Source organism: Solanum stenotomum, chromosome 6 (assembly GCF_019186545.1).
Source record: "Solanum stenotomum isolate F172 chromosome 6, ASM1918654v1, whole genome shotgun sequence".
Classification (NCBI taxonomy): domain Eukaryota; kingdom Viridiplantae; phylum Streptophyta; class Magnoliopsida; order Solanales; family Solanaceae; genus Solanum; species Solanum stenotomum.
The window spans coordinates 59,735,401-59,756,804 of record NC_064287.1 but is presented as its reverse complement, the minus strand read 5'-3'; the positions used below and the strand labels follow the sequence as shown (position 1 = coordinate 59,756,804).

Sequence of the window (21,404 nt, the reverse complement as noted above, 5' to 3'; positions counted from 1 at the left end):
TATACATTCCAGAACTTTCATTATACCAATATTATGCATAGACACTTCAGTCCAATGATTCATTGCTTGCCACACAGTTGATATCCATTTGCATTTCTCAAATAGGTGATCATTGGTCTCCATTACTTTCTCAGCACATAAACAACATGCAGTATCATCAACCTGAATCTGTAACCTCAACTTTCTCTCCTGTGTAAGTAGTCTTCCCTGGACAGCCAACCACATTAAGAATCTGTGTTTAGGAAGTGCCATTGACGTCCACACTAGTGCAGCCAACTTCCATGTAGGTTTACATCCTATAATTGCTAAATAACTCTTAGAAATAGAATATGTGCCATTAAGAGTTAACATATATCTTCCTTGATTGTACCAACTCTGCATTTCCTCTTTATATTTTGTAACTCATATAACTATATTTTTAGTAGTTGGTTAGAGTTATGCAAATATTAGTAATGTAGTGATTAGTTAGAAGTAAATCTAGGTATTATTAGCTATGCATGAATATTATTCGTGTATTAATTATTCAACCTTCTATTTTACATAAAATACTACATAATTTTCTTCATAACTTATACGTGTATTAATAAGTATTAGTTTGGATTTCAAAACTATCAATCAAATGTCATGTTAATTTTTATGCATAATAACTTACTTCTTATATATAGTCATCAAACATAGTATAAGTTATTCAAAAATTAATATATGGATAATTTATTTCTTATTCAGCTATTAGAAAATTTAATGACATAGTGTTTATGTTATCTCCTATTAGTTACCTCATTGCACCTGACATGGTGTTGAATTCACCAGGTAATCCAAAATTGTTGAGTCACACGACATTGTTGGTGTGTTATATAATATAAAAAAACAAATCAAGAATACTATTTTTAGGTCAGTGAAATTCAATCTTTAAAATAAAATAATATTTATTTATCGAAAATAATAGTTTTCCGGTAAGGAGAGCTCGACCCAGTTCTACTCTCAGTAATATACACAGGCCCATAAGTTGTTCCGTCGGAAACAGAACTCCGGCAGCGCAAGCTGCCGGAGTTGAGATCACTGGCGTTTTTTAATCTTCCTTGCTTCTTTCAAAATCTGCTGATTAAACAGTAATTAGAATCCCAAATTATTGAATATTGAAATAAAATTGATTCAAATTGACCAAAATTGAACATTAGAGGTATGTGTATTATAACTGTACTCATTATTAGTTAGATGAGTATTAAGAACGAGCGGATTCTAAATTTTAAATTTATAAGTTATGAATTTTAAGTTTATACGTCATGAGCATCTATTTCGAAAGATCCTGAATTAATTAGCACAGTGAGTTAATTAGCACACAATCAAAATAAATAGAGAAAAAATAAATTGAGACTGTTGTGTATAATAAAAGGATATGACATATTTTATATGGTGAACTAGACGTTGACACCATGCACTATACTTGTTTAGATGCTAAATTTGAAATATACTAGAATTTGACTGTCTAAATAAATTTATTATTCGGTGGATTAAAAATGATGCATATCTTCTAGATTAGAAAAAGTCCAAAAACTGTCCATTTTGTCTTGAAGCTTCACATGGTGTTTGGCGTATACGGTGGAGCATTAATAAATAGTCTCACGTTTTTTTTGAATGTTTGATAAGTAAATAAAAACACTATTCTAATGAGTTATGATATAGAAATTCAGTAGCTTTTATTGAAATTTTGTATATGTTCACCAAACTGTGAATCTAGTTATTGTCACATATATTAACTTAACTATTATTATAAAAATAATACTATCACAAAGTTCCAAATTCGAACTTATTTTATCAGTCATATTATGACAAGTAACGAACACTGCTTACACAAAACAAAATACTGCATACGATTAATTAATTTTCGAAAGTTTAGAACTTTTGAATGAAGTCATAGATGTGTTTGCTAATCTCATGTGGCCTTTCTTGGTTGACAAAGTGAGCTGCACCTTCCAAAGCCACAACTTCCTCCAACAATGGAACATCTTTCTTAAATCCACCATTGTGTATGTACTCTTTAGCACCTGGTATATGATAAACCAAGTCGAATTCCCCGACGATAAACTTGGTCGGAACTTTAACTTGAGCTCCTGTCCATGGTGCTGTGAGTTCCCAGTTTCTACATTTCATAAGACGAGAACGTTAGGATGCATGTATGAAGAAGTTTATCATGAGAGTCTAAAAGCAACTAATAGCGTCTATGTTGTTCTGACTCTTTAGAAATGCTTCCGAGTGTGTTTAGGAGAGTCTGAGTAACATAGAATATGATAGTGTTCATGAACTTCACAATTTTCTTGACTTCCTAGAAAACATGTCTCAAACTAAAGCTAAAAATCTCTTGACAACACAAATGTAAACTATATAAGCATTCAACTAATGTGTCGAACAATAGAATCAAATTTTTGATATCACAAAAGTGGGGAACACTTACATGGGTAAAGCGCGATAATAGTTAACTCCACCAGTGAAACCAGTCTGCTCAAACTTGTTGGCATAGTAATCCAACTCTTCCTCAGAAAGCCACGATGAAAGGGCGACCGGAGCATCAGGAAAAGCTTCAAGACCTTTGCCTTTAGGAAAATAAAATGGTGCAGGATCGCGGTATGTCAATATTTTCTTAAGAACAGACTTAGCACCAATTGGAGCAAATTCAGCTTCAATTTCGCCCGGTACCTAAAAGGTAAAATCATAGTGAACTTTCTGCTGCTGAAGTTACTAGTTAGTGAGAAACATTTTGTGCAAAATATAAAACAAGCCACAAAGGAGAAGGAGAGTGTTGTCTTGTTCCGTCAATACTATTAGTTCGTAATATTACTCTTGTAGTTACTAGTCCTTCGATTTATGTTACTACACTGCATATGTTGTTATTAAATATACCCCAGAAAACATATAAAAATCCCCTGAAATGGATACAGAGATGAAAACAGAGAGAACCTGAAATCTCGAGATATAATGATCTTCCCCATATACAGCCTTTAGCCCCTCAACAGTATTCATCTTTGGGTTCCTTGGGAGAAAATGGACACTCAAATTCACCAAGGCTTTAACTTTATCTGGCCTAAAGAGACATAAATGCCAAGCAATTAAGGCACCCCAGTCATGCGCAACGACAAACACCTTTTCTTCATTAGGAGCAATGGCTTCAAGCAGTGCTACAACATCACCCACAAGGTGAAGGATACTGAACTTTGAAGGGTCGTTAAGGGATGCACCTGTAGTATCTCCATAACCCCTTAAGTCAGGCGCCACAGCACGGTACCCACGTTCAGCTAAGTAGACCATTTGGTGGCGCCAAGAGTACCTGTTGCGGAAGATTGAGTGTTAACTATCATAAAACCAAAGCATATAGAGACAAGGAAGATCGTGGGTGACTATCATAGAACCAAACCAAGCCTCGTCCTCGAGACAAAAAGCAGAAAGAGTTTTTCACTATGAATGTACAAAACAAATAATCCCCAATTACAATCTTGTTATACAAGTCTCGAGTAGTTCATAATCCTACAAGAAGTAAAGAAGGACGCCCGATGCTAAAAGCATCTCGCGTTCATGCATGGTCCATAGAAGAGTTGCACCTTGAGGGGTGTGATATAGACAGTCTACCCTAATGCATGCAAGAATTAGTATGTTGCTTCTACAGCTCGAACCCATGACCTATAGGTAATATTGAAACAACTTTACTGTTGTTCCAAGTGGGGTCTAGAGAAGGTAGAGTATACGCAGGCCTTGCCCCTACCTCAAAGGTAGAGATGTTGTTTCCGACAGACCCCCGACTCACCAAAATATACTGCAAAATTCAAGATTGAAGCAAATAGTACCAGAGCTCAGGGAAGCCATGGAGGAAGAGGATTGTTGGGCCTTGGCCTAATTCTGCTATATGCATATTAAGGCCATTTACAGCTACCATCTTGTGCTCTATCTTCTCCATTTTGTTTGTTTTTTTTCACTTTGTGTTTTCTTGAGTCTTCCTCTGGTTGAAAAATTGTGTGTTTTTAATTAGCCTATGATCATGTTGTGGTTGCCATTGTCAATTTCACTATGGTTGTTATCATTTAAAAGGTTGAATACATTGACAATGAACCAAGTGTTGTTAAGGCCTAAGGGTACGTAATAAACACATGATAACGTGTTCTTATTAAACATGTTTGATTCAAATTTTGGAAAAAAATTATGTGTGTACTTTTTAAGTCTATTACGTAGATAAATTAATTAATCACTTAAAATATATCAATTCCTTTAACTATATATGCATATTAGCATCAGTAAGTCGTAAAATTGAGGCATGTAAGATGAGACTGATGTGTATAATAAAAAGATGTGACGTATATTTTTATGTATTTAACATAGAACGTTGAGATCACATACAAAAAAAAATCAAAATTTGAGTTGGAAGTATCTAATAGAAACACTTATTCAGATGCTAAATTTGAAATATGTCCTAGTTTGAGTGTCTAAATTAATTTATTGGCAGGGATTGTTCATGTATTGCAACATAAGGATTAACGAGATTCAGGCAAGCCTAGTGAGACGAATTGTATAGTACAAAATAATTCCAATTACAATTTTTTCTTCATACAAAGTTCAAGTAGTTTCACATGTGTCATGGAAGACCATGGGTTAACTAGCACACGATCACACAATGGAGGTTAAAAAACAACACAATAATTTAACGAGATCCGTTCAAGATTAATCCTCAAGGCAAAAGCAGAAAGACTTTTTCACTATGAATGAGCATACAATCTCTATTATACAAATCTCAAGTAGTTCCTAATTAATGTTACAAATTGATACCTACACGGATGTCAGACAACTAGTTATTGGACCAAGAAGAAACAAAAAAACTAGAAGGCTTTTGCAAGGATTGATTTGGGACCTAGGCCCACAAAAATATCTAGTTAAAAGGACGACGGATGAGAAATAACGTTTTATGGAAATTGTTATGAAGAGTCTATATTCCCTCATCCCCGACTTTACCCTTACTTAAAACTTAAAAGTTAGAAAGGTGGTTTCCGACAGACCCCACCAAACCTACTAGAAAACAACAACAAACCAAGTGTAATCTCACGAAATGGGATCTGAATAATGTAGATTGGATGCAGACTTTACCACTATCTCAAAGTTAGAGAGATTGTTTCTGACAGACCCTCGGATCCCTAAAACATACTAGAAAATGTAATATAATTTAGGATTTACAAAATTATTCAAATTTGAAGCAAATAGTACCAGAGCTCAGGGAAGCCATGGATGAAGAAGATTGTTGGGCCTTGGCCTAATTCTGCTATATGCATATTTAGGCCATTTACAGCTACCATCTTGTGCTCTATCTTCTCCATTTTGTTTGTTTTTTTCTTACTCTTGAGTCTTTCTATGTGTGTGCTTTTATTAGCCTTGGTGTGGTTGGCAAATGTAGGCAATAGCCTGTTATAAATACAAGTAATTGCACCAAATTTCTGACACGTGTCAATGTGAATTTTACTTCGTTCTGATTGAGCATCTGAATATGTGATAAAGTGTTTATATCCAAGATTTTTAATTTAAATTTAAAAAAAGTTTTGTGTGTATTCTTAACGTTTATTATATAAATAAATTAATCACTTAAAATATATGTTAGCTAATCTCGATAAATTGTAAAAACTACGTAAATTTATTATTAATGAGATCAATGTGTATAATAAAAGGATGTGATATATTTTATGTGATTAATTAACTTATGCACTTGAGATCATGCCCAATAAATTTTGGCATGTAATTAGACAATTAGTTGTTGTTGTTGTCATTGTATGCCCAATAATTTTTGGCCTGTGATTAAACATTTAGTCGTTGTAGTCATCATCAATTTCACTATGTGATAAAATGATTGTTTTGATTGAGTATCTAAATATGTAATAAAGTGTTTAATTTAAATTTTAAAATTTATTTTATATGTATTTTTAATAATTATTACGCGAATAAATTAATTACTAAAAATATGACAGTTTTTTTTTACCTCTATATATATACTAGTCTCAATAAATAGAATTGTGAATCTAATAGGCTTGTTAATATTATGGTGATGTGTATAATTAAAACGTGACATATTTTATGTCATTAATTAACTTAGACGATTGAAATCAGGATAATTATTTCTTGCCGGCGATTTAGACATTTTGTGTTGTCATTGTCAATTTCACTATGTGATAAAGTGATTGTTTTGGTTGAGCATCTGAATATATGATAGAGTGTTCATATTAAATATTCTTTACTCAAATTTTGAGAATATTTTTGTGTGTATTCTTAACGTCTATTACATGAATAAATTAACCACTTAAAATATGTGAGCTTCTTTAAGTATATATATTAGTCTTAACTCTCAATAAGTTGTAAAATTAATCAGGTTTGTAATTGAGGTCAATGTATATAATAAAAAAACGTGACATATTTTATGTGGTCAATTAACTTAAATGGCTAAGATCATGCACAATATTTTTCTCAAAATTTAAGTTAGAAGTGTCTCATATGAATACTTGTTTAAATGCTAAATTTGGAATATAATGTAGATTGAGTGTTGAAATTAATTATTGACAAATTTAAGGATTGTTCATGTATTCAGTCTTTCAAAAATGATGCCATATCTTATGTATTAGAAAAAAATATTTAGGGATTTGTTTGGTAGGTAACAAATATTTTCCTGAAAATAATTTTATGAGAAAGAAGTAATTTACTTATTTAATTTTTAATATTTAATAAGAAAATAAAAATATTATTCCAAAAAAAAAGTATACTCTATTTATATCAATTTATTTATCTTATTTTATTTTTTTCCTCGTTTAGACAGTACAATAATTTTTGGAGCTACTTAAGTCAACCCCCACATGCAAGAAAGTCACTAAGATTTTAATTCTATCGTACTTTAGGTTATGCCTACTCGCCACAACTTGTAACTTAACGGATCTCAATATTATTGCAATGTCATTTCAACAATATACCTCGAATAATATTAATAATGTTCAAACAATTTGTACGTATATTAAATATTTCATTAAGGAGTTGTTAGGTTAACGGTCCACGTTATATGTTGGAGGTAGAGGTAGAAGTATTTTAATATGAAAGTGCATGATATATAAATTAGAGGAGAAAATTATCAAAATGGTCCTTAATGTATATGTATTGCATTATTTTGGTCCTTAATATTAAAAAAAAAGTCAAAAAAAAATATTATATTTAACTATGGGTTCTACATGTGACTAACAAAATATACTACTATTATTTTCTTTGTAAGCTCAAAAAAAAAAAGAGCTCCATGACTACCATCATTTTTTCTAACAAAAATTATTAACAAAACATATGCATTAAGAATTATTTTGATCGTTTTCTCTATATTAGTGAACATAAGGTAGAGAAAGTAGCCAGTATATTTTGTAACTCATATAACTATTATTCATTGTTTGGTAACGGGTTAGAGTTATGCAAATATTAGTTATGTTGGGACTAGTTATGAGTAAATTCATGTATTATAGCTATGCAGGATATTATTTGTGGATTAGTTATTTCACCTTCTATTCTGCATAAAATGATACATAAATCATTCATAACTTATACGTGTATCAATAAGTATTAGTTATGTGGGTTTCTAAATTATCAATCAAATGTCTTATTAATTTTTATACATGAATAACTTACGTCTTATTTACCTATCAAGCATCGTATAACTCATCCAAAAATTAATACAATATATAAACAATTTTTTTCTTATTCAACTATCAAACAATCCTTTAATAACACAGTGTTTATGTTATCTCTTACTAATTACCTAATTACACCTCAAATTACTATCCACTATTTGAGTGTGTCTTGAAGCTTTGAATTCACAAAATAGTCACATGACGTTGTTGGATTGTTATATAGTATAAAGAACAAATCAAGAATAATATTACTAGATCGATGAAATTCAATCTTTTAAAATAAAGTAATATTTATTTATCGAAATGAACCAATCTGAATAATAATAATAATAATAATCTAAAATATTTTTGAAAATTTGTGGTAAAATAGAGAACTCTTGAAACTCTCTCCACAAATATATAGAGCAAACAATGTAACTACAAACTTAAATAACAGTAGTAATCTATCACGTTGAGATGTGGTCGGGTGATAAATATGTTTTAATTTTCAATTAAGAAATTCATATTCGAATTCGGAATATGAAATCACTTTTATTAAAAAGCGCTTTCCTTCAAGTGACCAAGTAAATGGGAGCAGCTGAAATTCTCGAAATTCGATCTTGTCGATCCACATTGAGCTCCTTAAGATTAATGTATGGTATGTCCAAATCACTTTTCTTGCTCGGAATCATAGTTCCGGCGAGTCGGCCGGAGGACCGCCGGCGAATTTTCCAGCAAGGAGAGCTCGACCCAGTTCTACTCTCAGTAATATACACAGGCCCATAAGTTGTTCCGCCGGGAACAGAACGGCGGCGGCGGAAGCTGCCGGAGTTGAGATCACCGGCGTTAGTATTTTTCCACTTGATGAAGAACAGAGCATTTTTCCACCATTTTTTCCGGTGGCTATGTTTTTTAATCTTCCGTGCTTCTTTCATAATCTGTCATTTAAACAGTAATTAGAATCCCAAATTATTGAATATTGAAACAAAATTAATTCAAATTGAACATTAGAGGTATGTTTATTATAACTACATACTCATAAATTAGATGAGTAATAAGAACGGGCGGATTCTGAATTTTAAGTTTATAAGTTCTGAATTTTACGGCAGAACAATTTGATTTGACATTTGAGACAGATGATTTATAAATACAATACAAAGTTTGAGTCAAAGTTAGTGGTTTTATCAAAAACTCCTAAGTTATATGGTAGGGATACTAAATGTCACCAGGCACCTAAGGGCGGAGTCATGACCTATTTCGATAAACTAGATATTTTATGTACGTATTTCGTAAGATTGACACTCATACTTCCAAAAGGCTAAATGATAACTTAACTTATTTAACTAGACTAGAGAAACAAGGATCAATTCTCCTATGTTGTAGATATCCTAGATCCGTCTCTATTAGAGAAAGGCAACACAATAGCGAGAGAATTAAACATACTTTCGAGATATAGGAAGATTAAAATCAAAAGAATAGGGGATTTACCTGAAAATAATCGATTTGAGTGTCGAAGCCATAGTCGTTGTTATTGAAATGTTGAGATTCTGCAATGGAGAAAACAGGGGACTTGTTTGACATTATTTTCTTATAATTTTCCTTAAGGTTCAAAAGTAGAAATATTTCAAACGGAAAAGGGGAGAAATGAGGCGATAAAGGACGAGAACAAGGACGAGAGGAAGAGGAAAGGGGAATTTAAATGAGGAGCGGGCTAGCCGTTTGTATTTGCAACTCCTATTTAATGATGTGACCTAGTTAGTCTATTATGGAACGTTTGGTAGGGGAATAAATTATTTCGAATTAATAGTGATGAGATAATAATATATGAATTAATAATTATGACACTATTAATTTGATATCAAATATTTTTTAGTAAAAATTAGGCAAATGAAATAGTATAAGAAAGAAATTACTTCATTTCCCTATTCTTTCATTAATTACCAAAAATCCCTTTTTTTAGTGTTTTTCGGATACATAATATAGCAGTGTGGATACTTAATATAGCAGTGCGGATACTTTAATTAATAACGGGCGGATACTTAAATTATTAAGTTATTAGCAGCACAGATACTTTATTAACGGACGGATGCATAATATAGCAGCGCGGATACTTTAATTAATAACGGGCGGATACTTAAATTATTAAGTTGTTAGCAGCACAGATACTTAATTGACGGGCGGATGCATAATATAGCAACGCGGATACTTTAATTAATAACGGACGGATACTTAAACTAATAAAGTATCCGGTTAAGTTGAATTGGGGGAAAATAAGAGATTTTTGTATTTTAGTAAAAGAGTTGGAAAATATTGAGAATAGGTAAAGAAGTGTTGTATATTTAAGTAATTTTTCCTATTTTTTATAGATTATTTACCTTGATATATGTTATTTGGGTATAATACATATAAATATGTTCTTTAACTTCAGCTCAACTTACATTTATACCCTCCAGTTTTATGTGTGTACAAGTATATAATTAAATTTGTATTTTTTTTTGACAACCGATAATTAAACTTGTATAAAGTTGAACAAATAGACAGATGTCCTACGTGGCATCTTATATGGCAATTTAAGTCATATGTGGTATCATATGTGTATTATGTTACTCCCTCCGTCTCATTTTATGTGAAGTACTTTGATTCGGCACGGAGTTTAAGAAGAAATGAAGACTTTTAAAACTTCTGGTCCAAAATGAATGATAGAAATTTGTGTGGCTATAAATCATTTCATTAAAGGTAAAATAGACATTTTATAGTCAAATTGTTACTTAATATAGAAATGTGTTATTCTTTTTTGGACTGACTAAAAAGGAAAGTAAGTCACATAAATTGGGACAGAGGGAGTATGTAAGACTCATGTGTTTATTTATTCAACTTTATATAAGTTTAATTGTCTACTTGTACATAACCAAAATTAAAGTGCATAACTGTGAAATGAGACCAAGTTAAAGACCACATTTATGTATTATACCTTTTATAAGTAAATACTTTTTAAATTAGCTCGTCAGAACATAAAAGTTAAACTTTTATGTAAAAGACACAATACATAAACGTGTCATTTAACTTGGTCTTAGCTAGTATTTATGTTCTCCAACTTTGGTTGTGCACAAATAGACATTTAAACTTGTATAAAGTTGAACATATAGAAATACAAATCATGTGCGGCATATACAAATCAAGTTCGACTGTAGCTCACGCGAATTGTCACGTGAGACGCGTATGTATACTTGTTCAATTTTATACCATTTCAGATCTCTACTTGTGCACATTCAAAAATTGAAAGACATAAATATTAATGGAGGTCAAGTTAAACGACACGTTATGCCTGTGAAAAAGCAATCCAAAAGTCCAATAAAATGAAATGTTTTATTGGAGAATGATTCATTTTAAACATTACAAAGTATTCAAACCAGATTCATATGGAACACCACTCAATCTAACCCACTCATCTGCCAAAATAAAAACTCCAGGGGCAAATCCAGCAGCAACTTCTTGTCCAATATTTTTCTTATAACCCCTCCAATTTACCCTATTATTACTATTTGCCCCAATTCCCCTGTTTTCATACTNTGATTCAAATTTTGGAAAAAAATTATGTGTGTTCTTTTTAAGTCTATTACGTAGATAAATTAATTAATCACTTAAAATATATCAGTTCCTTTAACTATATATGCATATTAGCATCAGTTAGTCGTAAAATTGAGGCATGTAAGATGAGACTGATGTACGAAAGTCACTAATATCTATTATTATTCCAAAAAAATTATACTCTGTTTATTTCAATTTATCTGTCTTATCTTTTTTCTTCGTTTGGATAGTAATAATTTTTGGAGCTAATTAAGTCAAATCCCACATGTACGAAAGTCACTAAGATTTAAATTCTGTCGTACTTTATGTTATGCCTACTCCCAACAACTTGTAACGCAACGGATCTCAATATTATTGCAATGTCATTTCAACTATATACCTCGGATAATAATAATGTTCGAATCAATTTATGTGTATATTAAATAGTTCACTAAGGAGTTGTTAGGTTAACAGTCCACATTATATGTTGGAGTTAGAAGTATTTAAATATTAAAGTGTATGATATATATATTAGTGGAGAAAATGATCAAAATAGCTCTTAATGTATATGTGTTGCTTTATTTTGGTTCTTAATGTATCAAATAAAAAGTTATATTTAATAGTGGATTTCACGTGTGGCTAACAAAATATACTATTGTTATTTTCTTTGTAAGCTCGAAATAAAAAAAAGATCCATGACTATATACCATCATTTTTTCTAACAAAAATTATTAGCTACACATATACATTAAGGACCATTTTGATCATTTTCCTTATATTAGTGAACATAAAGTAGAGAAAGTAGTCAGTATATTTTGTAACTCATATAACCATATTTTTGGTAGTTGGTTAGAGTTATGCAAGTATTAGTAATGTAGTGATTAGTTAGAAGTAAATCTAGGTATTATTAGCTATGCATGAATATTATTCGTGTATTAATTATTCAACCTTTTATTTTACATAAAATACTACATAATTTTCTTCATAACTTATACGTGTATTAATAAGTGTTAGTTATGTGGATTTCAAAACTATCAATCAAATGTCATGTTAATTTTTATGCATAATAACTTACTTCTTATATATAGTCATCANCTGTAACCTCAACTTTCTCTCCTGTGTAAGTAGTCTTCCTTGGACAGCCAACCACATTAAGAATCTGTGTTTAGGAAGTGCCATTGACGTCCACACTAGTGCAGCCAACTTCCATGTAGGTTTACATCCTATAATTGCTAAATAACTCTTAGAAATAGAATATGTGCCATTAAGAGTTAACATATATCTTCCTTGATTGTACCAACTCTGCATTTCCTCTTTATATTTTGTAACTCATATAACTATATTTTTAGTAGTTGGTTAGAGTTATGCAAATATTAGTAATGTAGTGATTAGTTAGAAGTAAATCTAGGTATTATTAGCTATGCATGAATATTATTCGTGTATTAATTATTCAACCTTCTATTTTACATAAAATACTACATAATTTTCTTCATAACTTATACGTGTATTAATAAGTATTAGTTTGGATTTCAAAACTATCAATCAAATGTCATGTTAATTTTTATGCATAATAACTTACTTCTTATATATAGTCATCAAACATAGTATAAGTTATTCAAAAATTAATATATGGATAATTTATTTCTTATTCAGCTATGAGAAAATTTAATGACATAGTGTTTATGTTATCTCCTATTAGTTACCTCATTGCACCTGACATGGTGTTGAATTCACCGGGTAATCCAAAATTGTTGAGTCACACGACATTGTTGGTGTGTTATATAATATAAAAAAACAAATCAAGAATACTATTTTTAGGTCAGTGAAATTCAATCTTTAAAATAAAATAATATTTATTTATCGAAAATAATAGTTTTCCGGTAAGGAGAGCTCGACCCAGTTCTACTCTCAGTAATATACACAGGCCCATAAGTTGTTCCGCCGGAAACAGAACTCCGGCGGCGCAAGCTGCCGGAGTTGAGATCACCAGCGTTTCCGGTGGCTATGTTTTTTAATCTTCCTTGCTTCTTTCAAAATCTGCTGATTAAACAGTAATTAGAATCCCAAATTATTGAATATTGAAATAAAATTGAATCAAATTGACCAAAATTGAACATTAGAGGTATGTGTATTATAACTGTACTCATTATTAGTTAGATGAGTATTAAGAACGAGCGGATTCTAAATTTTAAGTTTATAAGTTATGAATTGACGTCATGAGTATTTGTTTCGAAAGATCCTGAATTAACTAGCACAGTGAGTTAATTAGCACACAATTAAAATAAATAGAGAAAAAATAAATTGAGATTATTGTATATAATAAAAGGATATGACATATTTTATATGGTGAACTAGACGTTGAGACCATGCACTATATTTGTTTAGGTGCTAAAGTTGAAATATACTATAATTTGACTGTCTAAATAAATTTATTATTCGGTGGATTAAAAATGATGCATATCTTCTAGATTAGAAAAAGTCCAAAAACTGTCCATTTTGTCTTGAAGCTTCACATGGTGTTTGGCGTATACGGTGGAGCATTAATAAATAGTCCACGTTTTTTTAAAAATAAATGGATGGTAGACTAGAAAAAAAATATTTTTAATTTTTTTTTTTAATGTTTGATAAGTAAATAAAAACACTATTCCAATGAGTTATGATATAGAAATTCAGTAGCTTTTATTGAAATTTTGTATATGTAATAAAATATTCATCAACTGTGAATCTAGTTATTATCACATATATTAACTTAACTATTATTATAAAAATACTATCACAAATATGACAAGTAACGAACACTGCTTACACAAAATACTGCGTACGCTAGAGAAAGTTTAGAACTTTTGAATGAAGTCATAGATGTGTTTGCTAATCTCATCTGGCCTTTCTTGGTTGACAAAGTGAGCTGCACCTTCTAAAACCACGACTTCCTCCAACAATGGAACATCTTTCTTAAATCCACCATTGTGTATGTACTCTTTAGCACCTGGTATATGATAAACCAAGTCGAATTCCCCGACGATAAACTTGGTCGGAACTTTAACTTGAGCTCCTGTCCATGGTGCTGTGAGTTCCCAGCTTCTACATTTCATAGGACGAGAACGTTAGGATGCATGTACGAAGAAGTTGATCATGAGAGTCTAAAAGCAACTAATAGCGTCTATGTTGTTCTGACTCTTTAGAAATGCTTCCGAGTGTGTTTAAGAGAGTCTGAGCAACATAGAATATGACAGTGTTCATGAACTTCACAATTTTCTTGACTTCCTAGAAAACATGTCTCAAACTAAAACTGAAAATCTCTTGACAACACAAATGTGAACTATATAAGCATTCAACTAATGTGTCGAACAATAGAATCAAATTTTTGATATCACAAAAGTGGGGAACACTTACATGGGTAAAGCGCGATAATAGTTAACTCCACCAGTGAAACCAGTCTGCTCAAACTTGTTGGCATAGTAATCCAACTCTTCCTCAGAAAGCCACGATGAAAGGGCGACCGGAGCATCAGGAAAAGCTTCAAGACCTTTGCCTTTAGGAAAATAAAATGGTGCAGGATCGCGGTATGTCAATATTTTCTTAAGAACAGACTTAGCACCAATTGGAGCAAATTCAGCTTCAATTTCGCCCGGTACCTAAAAGGTAAAATCATAGTGAACTTTCTGCTGCTGAAGTTACTAGTTAGTGAGAAACATTTTGTGCAAAATATAAAACAAGCCACAAAGGAGAAGGAGAGTGTTGTCTTGTTCCGTCAATACTATTAGTTCGTAATATTACTCTTGTAGTTACTAGTCCTTCGATTTATGTTACTACACTGCATATGTTGTTATTAAATATACCCCAGAAAACATATAAAAATCCCCTGAAATGGATACAGAGATGAAAACAGAGAGAACCTGAAATCTCGAGATATAATGATCTTCCCCATATACAGCCTTTAGCCCCTCAACAGTATTCATCTTTGGGTTCCTTGGGAGAAAATGGACACTCAAATTCACCAAGGCTTTAACTTTATCTGGCCTAAAGAGACATAAATGCCAAGCAATTAAGGCACCCCAGTCATGCGCAACGACAAACACCTTTTCTTCATTAGGAGCAATGGCTTCAAGCAGTGCTACAACATCACCCACAAGGTGAAGGATACTGAACTTTGAAGGGTCGTTAAGGGATGCACCTGTAGTATCTCCATAACCCCTTAAGTCAGGCGCCACAGCACGGTACCCACGTTCAGCTAAGTAGACCATTTGGTGGCGCCAAGAGTACCTGTTGCGGAAGATTGAGTGTTAACTATCATAAAACCAAAGCATATAGAGACAAGGAAGATCGTGGGTGACTATCATAGAACCAAACCAAGCCTCGTCCTCGAGACAAAAAGCAGAAAGAGTTTTTCACTATGAATGTACAAAACAAATAATCCCCAATTACAATCTTGTTATACAAGTCTCGAGTAGTTCATAATCCTACAAGNTCCTCGAGACAAAATGCGGTTCCACTATGAATGAGAAATGTTGTACAATTCAAATAATCCCCAATTACAATCTTGCTATACAAATCTCAAGTAGTTCATAATCCTACAAGAAGTAAACCTCTAAGCACAAGCTAAGGGGATAGAATACGGGTACTCCTTACACCCCAACCAAACCTCCTCAACTACAACCTGCATAAAACCAGCTCAACCTAACAGTTCACAATTTACAAGTGCATATCTCAACAACAACATTCTAACAATCACATATTCTCAACAACAAGCTCAATATTCATCAATTACAATCTCCACAACTACAACCTGCTTAAAATCAGTCCAACCTAACAGTTCATAATTCACATAGCACACAGTTCAACAACAACACTCTAACAATTACATATCTTCAACAACAAGCTCAATATTCACCAATCAAAGTTCAACAGAAAGGCACTCACAAGATCAGCAAAACACAATATCAAGTTCACTAATGATAAATATGTTAGTACCAGAGCTCAGGGAAGCCATGGAGGAAGAGGATTGTTGAGCCTTGGCCTAATTCTGCTATATGCATATTTAGGCCATTTACGGCTATCTTCTCCATTTTGTTTGTTTTTTCCGTACTCTTGTGTTTTGTGTTTTCTATGTGTGTGCTTTTATTAGCCTTGGTGTGGTTGGCAAATGTAGGCAATACGTGTCAATGTGAATTTTACTTCGTTCCAATTGAGCGTTTGAATATGTGATAAAGTGTTTATATCAAATATTTCTAATTTAAATTTAAAAAATGTTTTGTGTGTATTCTTAACGTTTATTTTATAAATAAATTAATCACTTAAAATATATGTTAGCTAATCTCGATAAATTGTAAAAACTACGTAGGTTTGTTATTAGTGAGATCAATTTGTATAATAAAAGGATGTGACATATTTTGTGTGATTAATTAACTTATGCACTTAGATCATGCCCAATAATTTTTGGCCTGTAATTAGACAATTAGTTGTTGTTGTTGTCATTGTATGCCCAATAATTTTTGGCATGTGATTAAACATTTAGTTGTTGTAGTCATCATCAATTTCACTATGTGATAAAATGATTGTTTTGATTGAGTATCTGAATACGTGATAAAGTGTTTATTTAAATTTTAAATTTTTCTATATGTATATTTAATATTTATTACGTAAATAAGTTAATTACTTAAAATATGACAACTTTTTTAACTATATATATATACTGGCCTCAATAAACAGAATTGTAAATCTAAAAGGCTTGTTACTATTAAGGTGATGTGTAATTGTGTATAATTAAAAGACGTGATATATTTTATTTCATTAATTAACTTAGACAGTTCAAAATCAGGACAATTATTTCTAGCCTGTGATTTAGACATTTTGTGGTTGATTTTGTCAATTTCACTATGTGATAAAATGATTGTTTTGGTTGAACATTTGAATATATGATAAAGTTTTCATATTAAACGTTTTTTACTCAAATTTTGAGAATATTTCTGTATGTATTCTTAACTTTTATTACATGAATAAACTAACCAGTTAAAATATATCAGCTTCTTTAACTATATAGATTAGTCTTTACTCTCAATAAGTTGTAAAATTAATCAGTTTTGTAATTAATAATGTTCGAATCAATTTATGCGTATATCAAATATCTCATTAAAAGGTTGTTTGGTTTAAGGTTTCATGTAATATGCAGGAGTTAGAAGTTTTAATATTCAATTATATGAAATATATATATTATAGGTTTAAGTCATCGATAGCTCCTTAAAGTTATTTGCATAATTCATATTGACACCTCAACTAAGCCTTATATTTATTGAACACTTAAATTCTTCAAAACATATACCTATTAAACCAAAAAATGCTTATGTGGCAAAAATTGTATTTTGCACTTCTTTAAAGCGCGTGAAGAAATTCTAAATAGTGATTAAAAAAAAAACACGTTTTTTCTTCTTTTATTGACACTGGGTACTATAATAAACTTAAAATATTGTTTCTTCTTTCATTGACACATTTTTCAAAAAAGAAAAGCACCCTAACCCCACCAGTCATCTTCTTCATCTTAATTTAGTTTCCAAAGCTTTTTTCGTTTTAAATTTTTTTTTTATGTCTTTCAAATATGAATCAACTAATTAAATGTATGAAGAAAAAAGACAAATGTTGACATTTTCATTTCTTTCTATAAAAAAATATAGATATAAAATGTGTTTGAAATAATTTCAAACAAAAAATATTTTTTTTATAAATTTGAGGCCCAATGTCATGTGTTAAATTTTAATTAGTCATTTTGTATGTCGGCGCATGTGTATCACATATTCTTTATACATATTTTTGTTGATTATCAAAAATTGTTTAATATGAACAAGTTTTAAATAGTTAAAGTGTTCAATATATACTAGTTTTAGTTAAGATGTTCAAATGAATTATGTAAACAACTTTAAGGAGCCGTCGATGACTTAAGCCTATATTATATGTGGGCATAAAGTAGTCAATATATTTTGTAACTCATATAATTATTACTGGTTGTTTAGTAGTTGATTAAAGTTATGCAAGTATTAATTATGTAGGATTTAATTAGGAGTAAATTTATGTATTATTTTATACATGTATTAGTTATGTAGGATTTATTATTTATATTTTAGTTATACATATATTATGTTCTGCATAAAATAATACATGAAAGTCGCATTAATTTTATACATGAATACATAAGTTATCTCTTATCTACCTAACCAAAGATCATATAAATTATATAAAAATTAATATATAAATAATTTATTTCTTATAAAACTATCAAACGATCCCTTAATGACATAGTGTTTATGTTATCTCCTACTAATTACCTCATTACCCCTTAAATTATTATCCACTATTTGAGTGTGTATTGGAGCTTTGGATCCACCACGTAGTCTGGAGTTGTGTGAGTCACATGACATCGTTGAATTAAATGACCGGAATTTGAATTCCAAATATGAAATCACTTTTATTAAAAGGCATTTTACAAAATATTTTCTGTCCAACAATAATTGTTGTTAAAGAATGACAAAAGTCCCACATTGGTGGTTAATGAGATGGGTGGACTCCTTATAAGGCTTGGGCAATCCTCCTCCCTTTGAGCTAGCTTTTGGGGTGTGAGTTAGGCCTAATACCTAATTTAACATGGTATCAAAGCAGGGCCCGTCTCACCCGATGTTGGGGCCCCCAAAATAAAAAATTGCCCACGCACCAGATGCTAAGCACTGGGCGTGAGGTGGGGTGTTAAAGAATGACAAAAGTCCCACATTGGTGGTTAATGAGATGGGTGGACTCCTTATAAGGCTTGGGCAATCCTCCTCCCTTTGAGCTAGCTTTTGGGGTGTGAGTTAGGCCTAATACCTAATTTAACATGGTATCAAAGCAGGGCCCGTCTCACCCGATGTTGGGGCCCCCAAAATNCCTAACCAAAGATCATATAAATTATATAAAAATTAATATATAAATAATTTATTTCTTATAAAACTATCAAACGATCCCTTAATGACATAGTGTTTATGTTATCTCCTACTAATTACCTCATTACCCCTCAAATTATTATCCACAATTTGAGTGTGTATTGGAGCTTTGGATTCACCACGTAGTCTGGAGTTGTGTGAGTCACATGACATCGTTGAATTAAATGACGGGAATTTGAATTTCAAATATGAAATCACTTTTATTAAAAGGCATTTTGTAAAATATTTTCTGTCCAATAATAATTGTATATTATTGATTTGGCATACGACTTAAAAATAATAAATAATATATTTTCTAAATTGAGCAAGTATTATTGAAGATATATTTTTAGTATAATGGAGAATAAAATTTTTCGATAGGAATCCCAATTAGTCCTTCATGTGACCAAGTAAATGGGAGCAGGTGAAATTCTCGAAATTCGATCCTGCCGATCCACGTTGAACTCCTTAATATTAATATATGGTATCTGCAAATCACTTTTCTTGCTCGGAATCATAATTCCGGCGAGTCGGCCGGAAGACCGCCGGCGAGTTTTCCAGCAAGGAGAGCTCGACCCAGTTCTACTCTCAGTAACATACACTGGCCCATAAGTTGTTCCGCCGGAAACAGAACGCCGGCGGCGGAAGCTGCCGGAGTTGAGATCACCGGCGTTAGTGTTTTTCCACTTTATGAAGAACAGAGCATTTTTCCACCATTTTTGCCGGTGGCTGTGTTTTTTAATCTTCCTTGCTTCTTTCAAAATCTGCCGTTTAAACAGTAATTAGAATCCTAAATTATTGAATATAAAAATAAAATGATTCAAATTGACCAAACTTTGAACATTAGAGATATGTATAAAACTACATATAATAGTTAGATGAGCATTAAAAACGGATTCAGAATTTTAAGTTTATGAATTGTGAATTTTACGCCAGGACAAGTAGATTTGAGACAGATGATTTTTGTTAAGTGAACTTCTTAACACAATAAAGAGTTTGAAACAAAGTTACTAGTTCTATCAAACTCGTAGGGGCAGAGTTGCTTATTTTACGGTGTATGTGAACTCATGGTTTTTCTAATAATCTAGATATTTAATGTACGTATTTAGTAGAATAGACACTCATACTTCTAAAAGGCTAAATGGTATAGGTTAATCTGTCGATCAACTCATTTTGAGGTTAACCTGTCGATCAACTCTAGGTTGAGCTTCTAACGTTATAGAATGAAATTTCGTAGTTTTGCAATAACTTGGCCTTTTTCTTTTCATTAGTTAAACTTCACACACTATATAAACAAATAGTTGAAGCATAAAAAATTTCCCATTCTTCTAAAAATCTTAGGAAAATGGGGTTGTTTTTATGAATAAGAGCCAAGACAAGATCTTCATATCAACAATGGAATATAATGAAATGGAGCCACTTTGAGGTTTCCTATGAAATGAGGGAGGTGAGGGAGCCACTACAAAGAAGTTCCAGGAGTTGCAAAGGATACTTAATTGAATAGTGACTTATTTACCTATAGAAACAAGGATCAATTCTCCGATGTTGTAGAAATCCTAGATCCGTCTATATTACATAGAGGCGACAGAATATGGAGACAAATAAATATACTTTCGAGCTTACAGGAGGTAAAAAAGAAGAGGGGATTTACCTGGAAATAATCAATTTGAGGGTCGAAGCCATAGTTGTCGTCATTGAAATGTTGAGATTCTGCAATGGAGAAAACAGGGGACTTGTTTGACATTATTTTCTTATATATAATTTTCCTCTTTTAAGGTTGAAAAGTAGAAATATTTCAAACGGAAAAGGGGAGAAATGCGGCGATAAAGGATGAGAATGAGGACAAGAGAGGAAGAGGAAAAGGGAATTTAAATGAGGAGCGGGCTAGCCGTTTGTATTTGCAACTCCTATTTAATTAATGATCTTGCCTAGTTAGTCTATTATGGAACGTTTGCAGGGGAACAAATTATTTCGAATTAATAGTGTGATGAGATAATAATATATGAATTAATAATTATGACACTATTAATTTGATACCATATATTTTTTTATAGATTATTTACTTTGATATATTTTACAAGGGTATAATACACAAAAATGTTCTTTAATTTGAGCTCAACTTATATTTATACCCTCCAATTTTATGTGTGCACACCTTGTATAAAATTGAACAAATAGACACATATCCTACGTGGCAATTTAAGTCATATGTGGCGTCCTATGTGCATTATGCTAT

The 21,404-nt window shown here is 31.6% G+C and overlaps 3 protein-coding genes across 6 annotated transcripts; all 3 read right to left on the bottom strand.

Annotated features, from left to right (window-relative positions):
* Nucleotides 1–1,749: 1,749 nt before the first annotated feature.
* Nucleotides 1,750–5,410, bottom strand: LOC125867372 (uncharacterized). 2 transcript variants are annotated; one of them, XM_049547850.1, is made up of 4 exons: nt 5,242–5,410; nt 2,956–3,322; nt 2,453–2,694; nt 1,750–2,140 (listed from the first exon to the last, which is right to left on the bottom strand). In XM_049547850.1, the coding sequence occupies exons 1-4, from the start codon at nt 5,349–5,351 to the stop codon at nt 1,894–1,896; spliced, it is 966 nt and encodes a 321-aa protein (XP_049403807.1). In that variant the 5' UTR covers nt 5,352–5,410; the 3' UTR covers nt 1,750–1,893. The 2 variants fall into 2 exon arrangements, with proteins under 2 accessions (XP_049403807.1, XP_049403806.1); XM_049547849.1 differs by lacking the exon at nt 5,242–5,410 and adding an exon at nt 3,837–3,960.
* Nucleotides 5,411–8,091: 2,681 nt separating this feature from the next.
* LOC125867375 (uncharacterized) lies at nt 8,092–21,037 on the bottom strand. Of its 3 annotated transcripts, none has more exons than XM_049547854.1 (2): nt 20,820–21,037; nt 8,092–8,596 (listed from the first exon to the last, which is right to left on the bottom strand). In XM_049547854.1, exons 1-2 carry the CDS (start codon nt 20,910–20,912, stop codon nt 8,231–8,233), a joined length of 459 nt encoding a protein of 152 aa, XP_049403811.1. In that variant the 5' UTR covers nt 20,913–21,037; the 3' UTR covers nt 8,092–8,230. The 3 variants fall into 3 exon arrangements, with proteins under 3 accessions (XP_049403811.1, XP_049403809.1, XP_049403810.1); XM_049547852.1 differs by lacking the exon at nt 20,820–21,037 and adding an exon at nt 9,147–9,314; XM_049547853.1 differs by lacking the exon at nt 8,092–8,596 and adding an exon at nt 19,533–19,932.
* On the bottom strand, nt 14,006–16,291 carry LOC125867373 (uncharacterized). The gene is made up of 4 exons (XM_049547851.1): nt 16,197–16,291; nt 15,122–15,488; nt 14,619–14,860; nt 14,006–14,306 (listed from the first exon to the last, which is right to left on the bottom strand). Exons 1-4 carry the CDS (start codon nt 16,289–16,291, stop codon nt 14,060–14,062), a joined length of 951 nt encoding a protein of 316 aa, XP_049403808.1. The 3' UTR covers nt 14,006–14,059.
* Nucleotides 21,038–21,404: the final 367 nt, after the last annotated feature.

Excerpts from the sequence above, each read along its gene's own strand:
- LOC125867372 (XM_049547850.1), bottom strand. The coding sequence starts at position 5,351 with ATGGAGAAGATAGAGCACAAGATGGTAGCTGTAAATGGCCTAAATATG. Across the intron at positions 3,323-5,241 it reads CATGGCTTCCCTGAGCTCTG|GTACTCTTGGCGCCACCAAA; the intron begins GTACTATTTGCT and ends CTTCCGCAACAG. Across the intron at positions 2,695-2,955 it reads ATTATATCTCGAGATTTCAG|GTACCGGGCGAAATTGAAGC; the intron begins GTTCTCTCTGTT and ends TTTACCTTTTAG.
- LOC125867373 (XM_049547851.1), bottom strand. The coding sequence starts at position 16,291 with ATGGAGAAGATAGCCGTAAATGGCCTAAATATGCATATAGCAGAATTA. Across the intron at positions 14,861-15,121 it reads ATTATATCTCGAGATTTCAG|GTACCGGGCGAAATTGAAGC; the intron begins GTTCTCTCTGTT and ends TTTACCTTTTAG. Across the intron at positions 14,307-14,618 it reads TATTATCGCGCTTTACCCAT|AAGCTGGGAACTCACAGCAC; the intron begins GTAAGTGTTCCC and ends TATGAAATGTAG.
- LOC125867375 (XM_049547854.1), bottom strand. The coding sequence starts at position 20,912 with ATGTCAAACAAGTCCCCTGTTTTCTCCATTGCAGAATCTCAACATTTC. Across the intron at positions 8,597-20,819 it reads CTCAAATTGATTATTTCCAG|ATTATGAAAGAAGCACGGAA; the intron begins GTAAATCCCCTC and ends TTTAAATGACAG.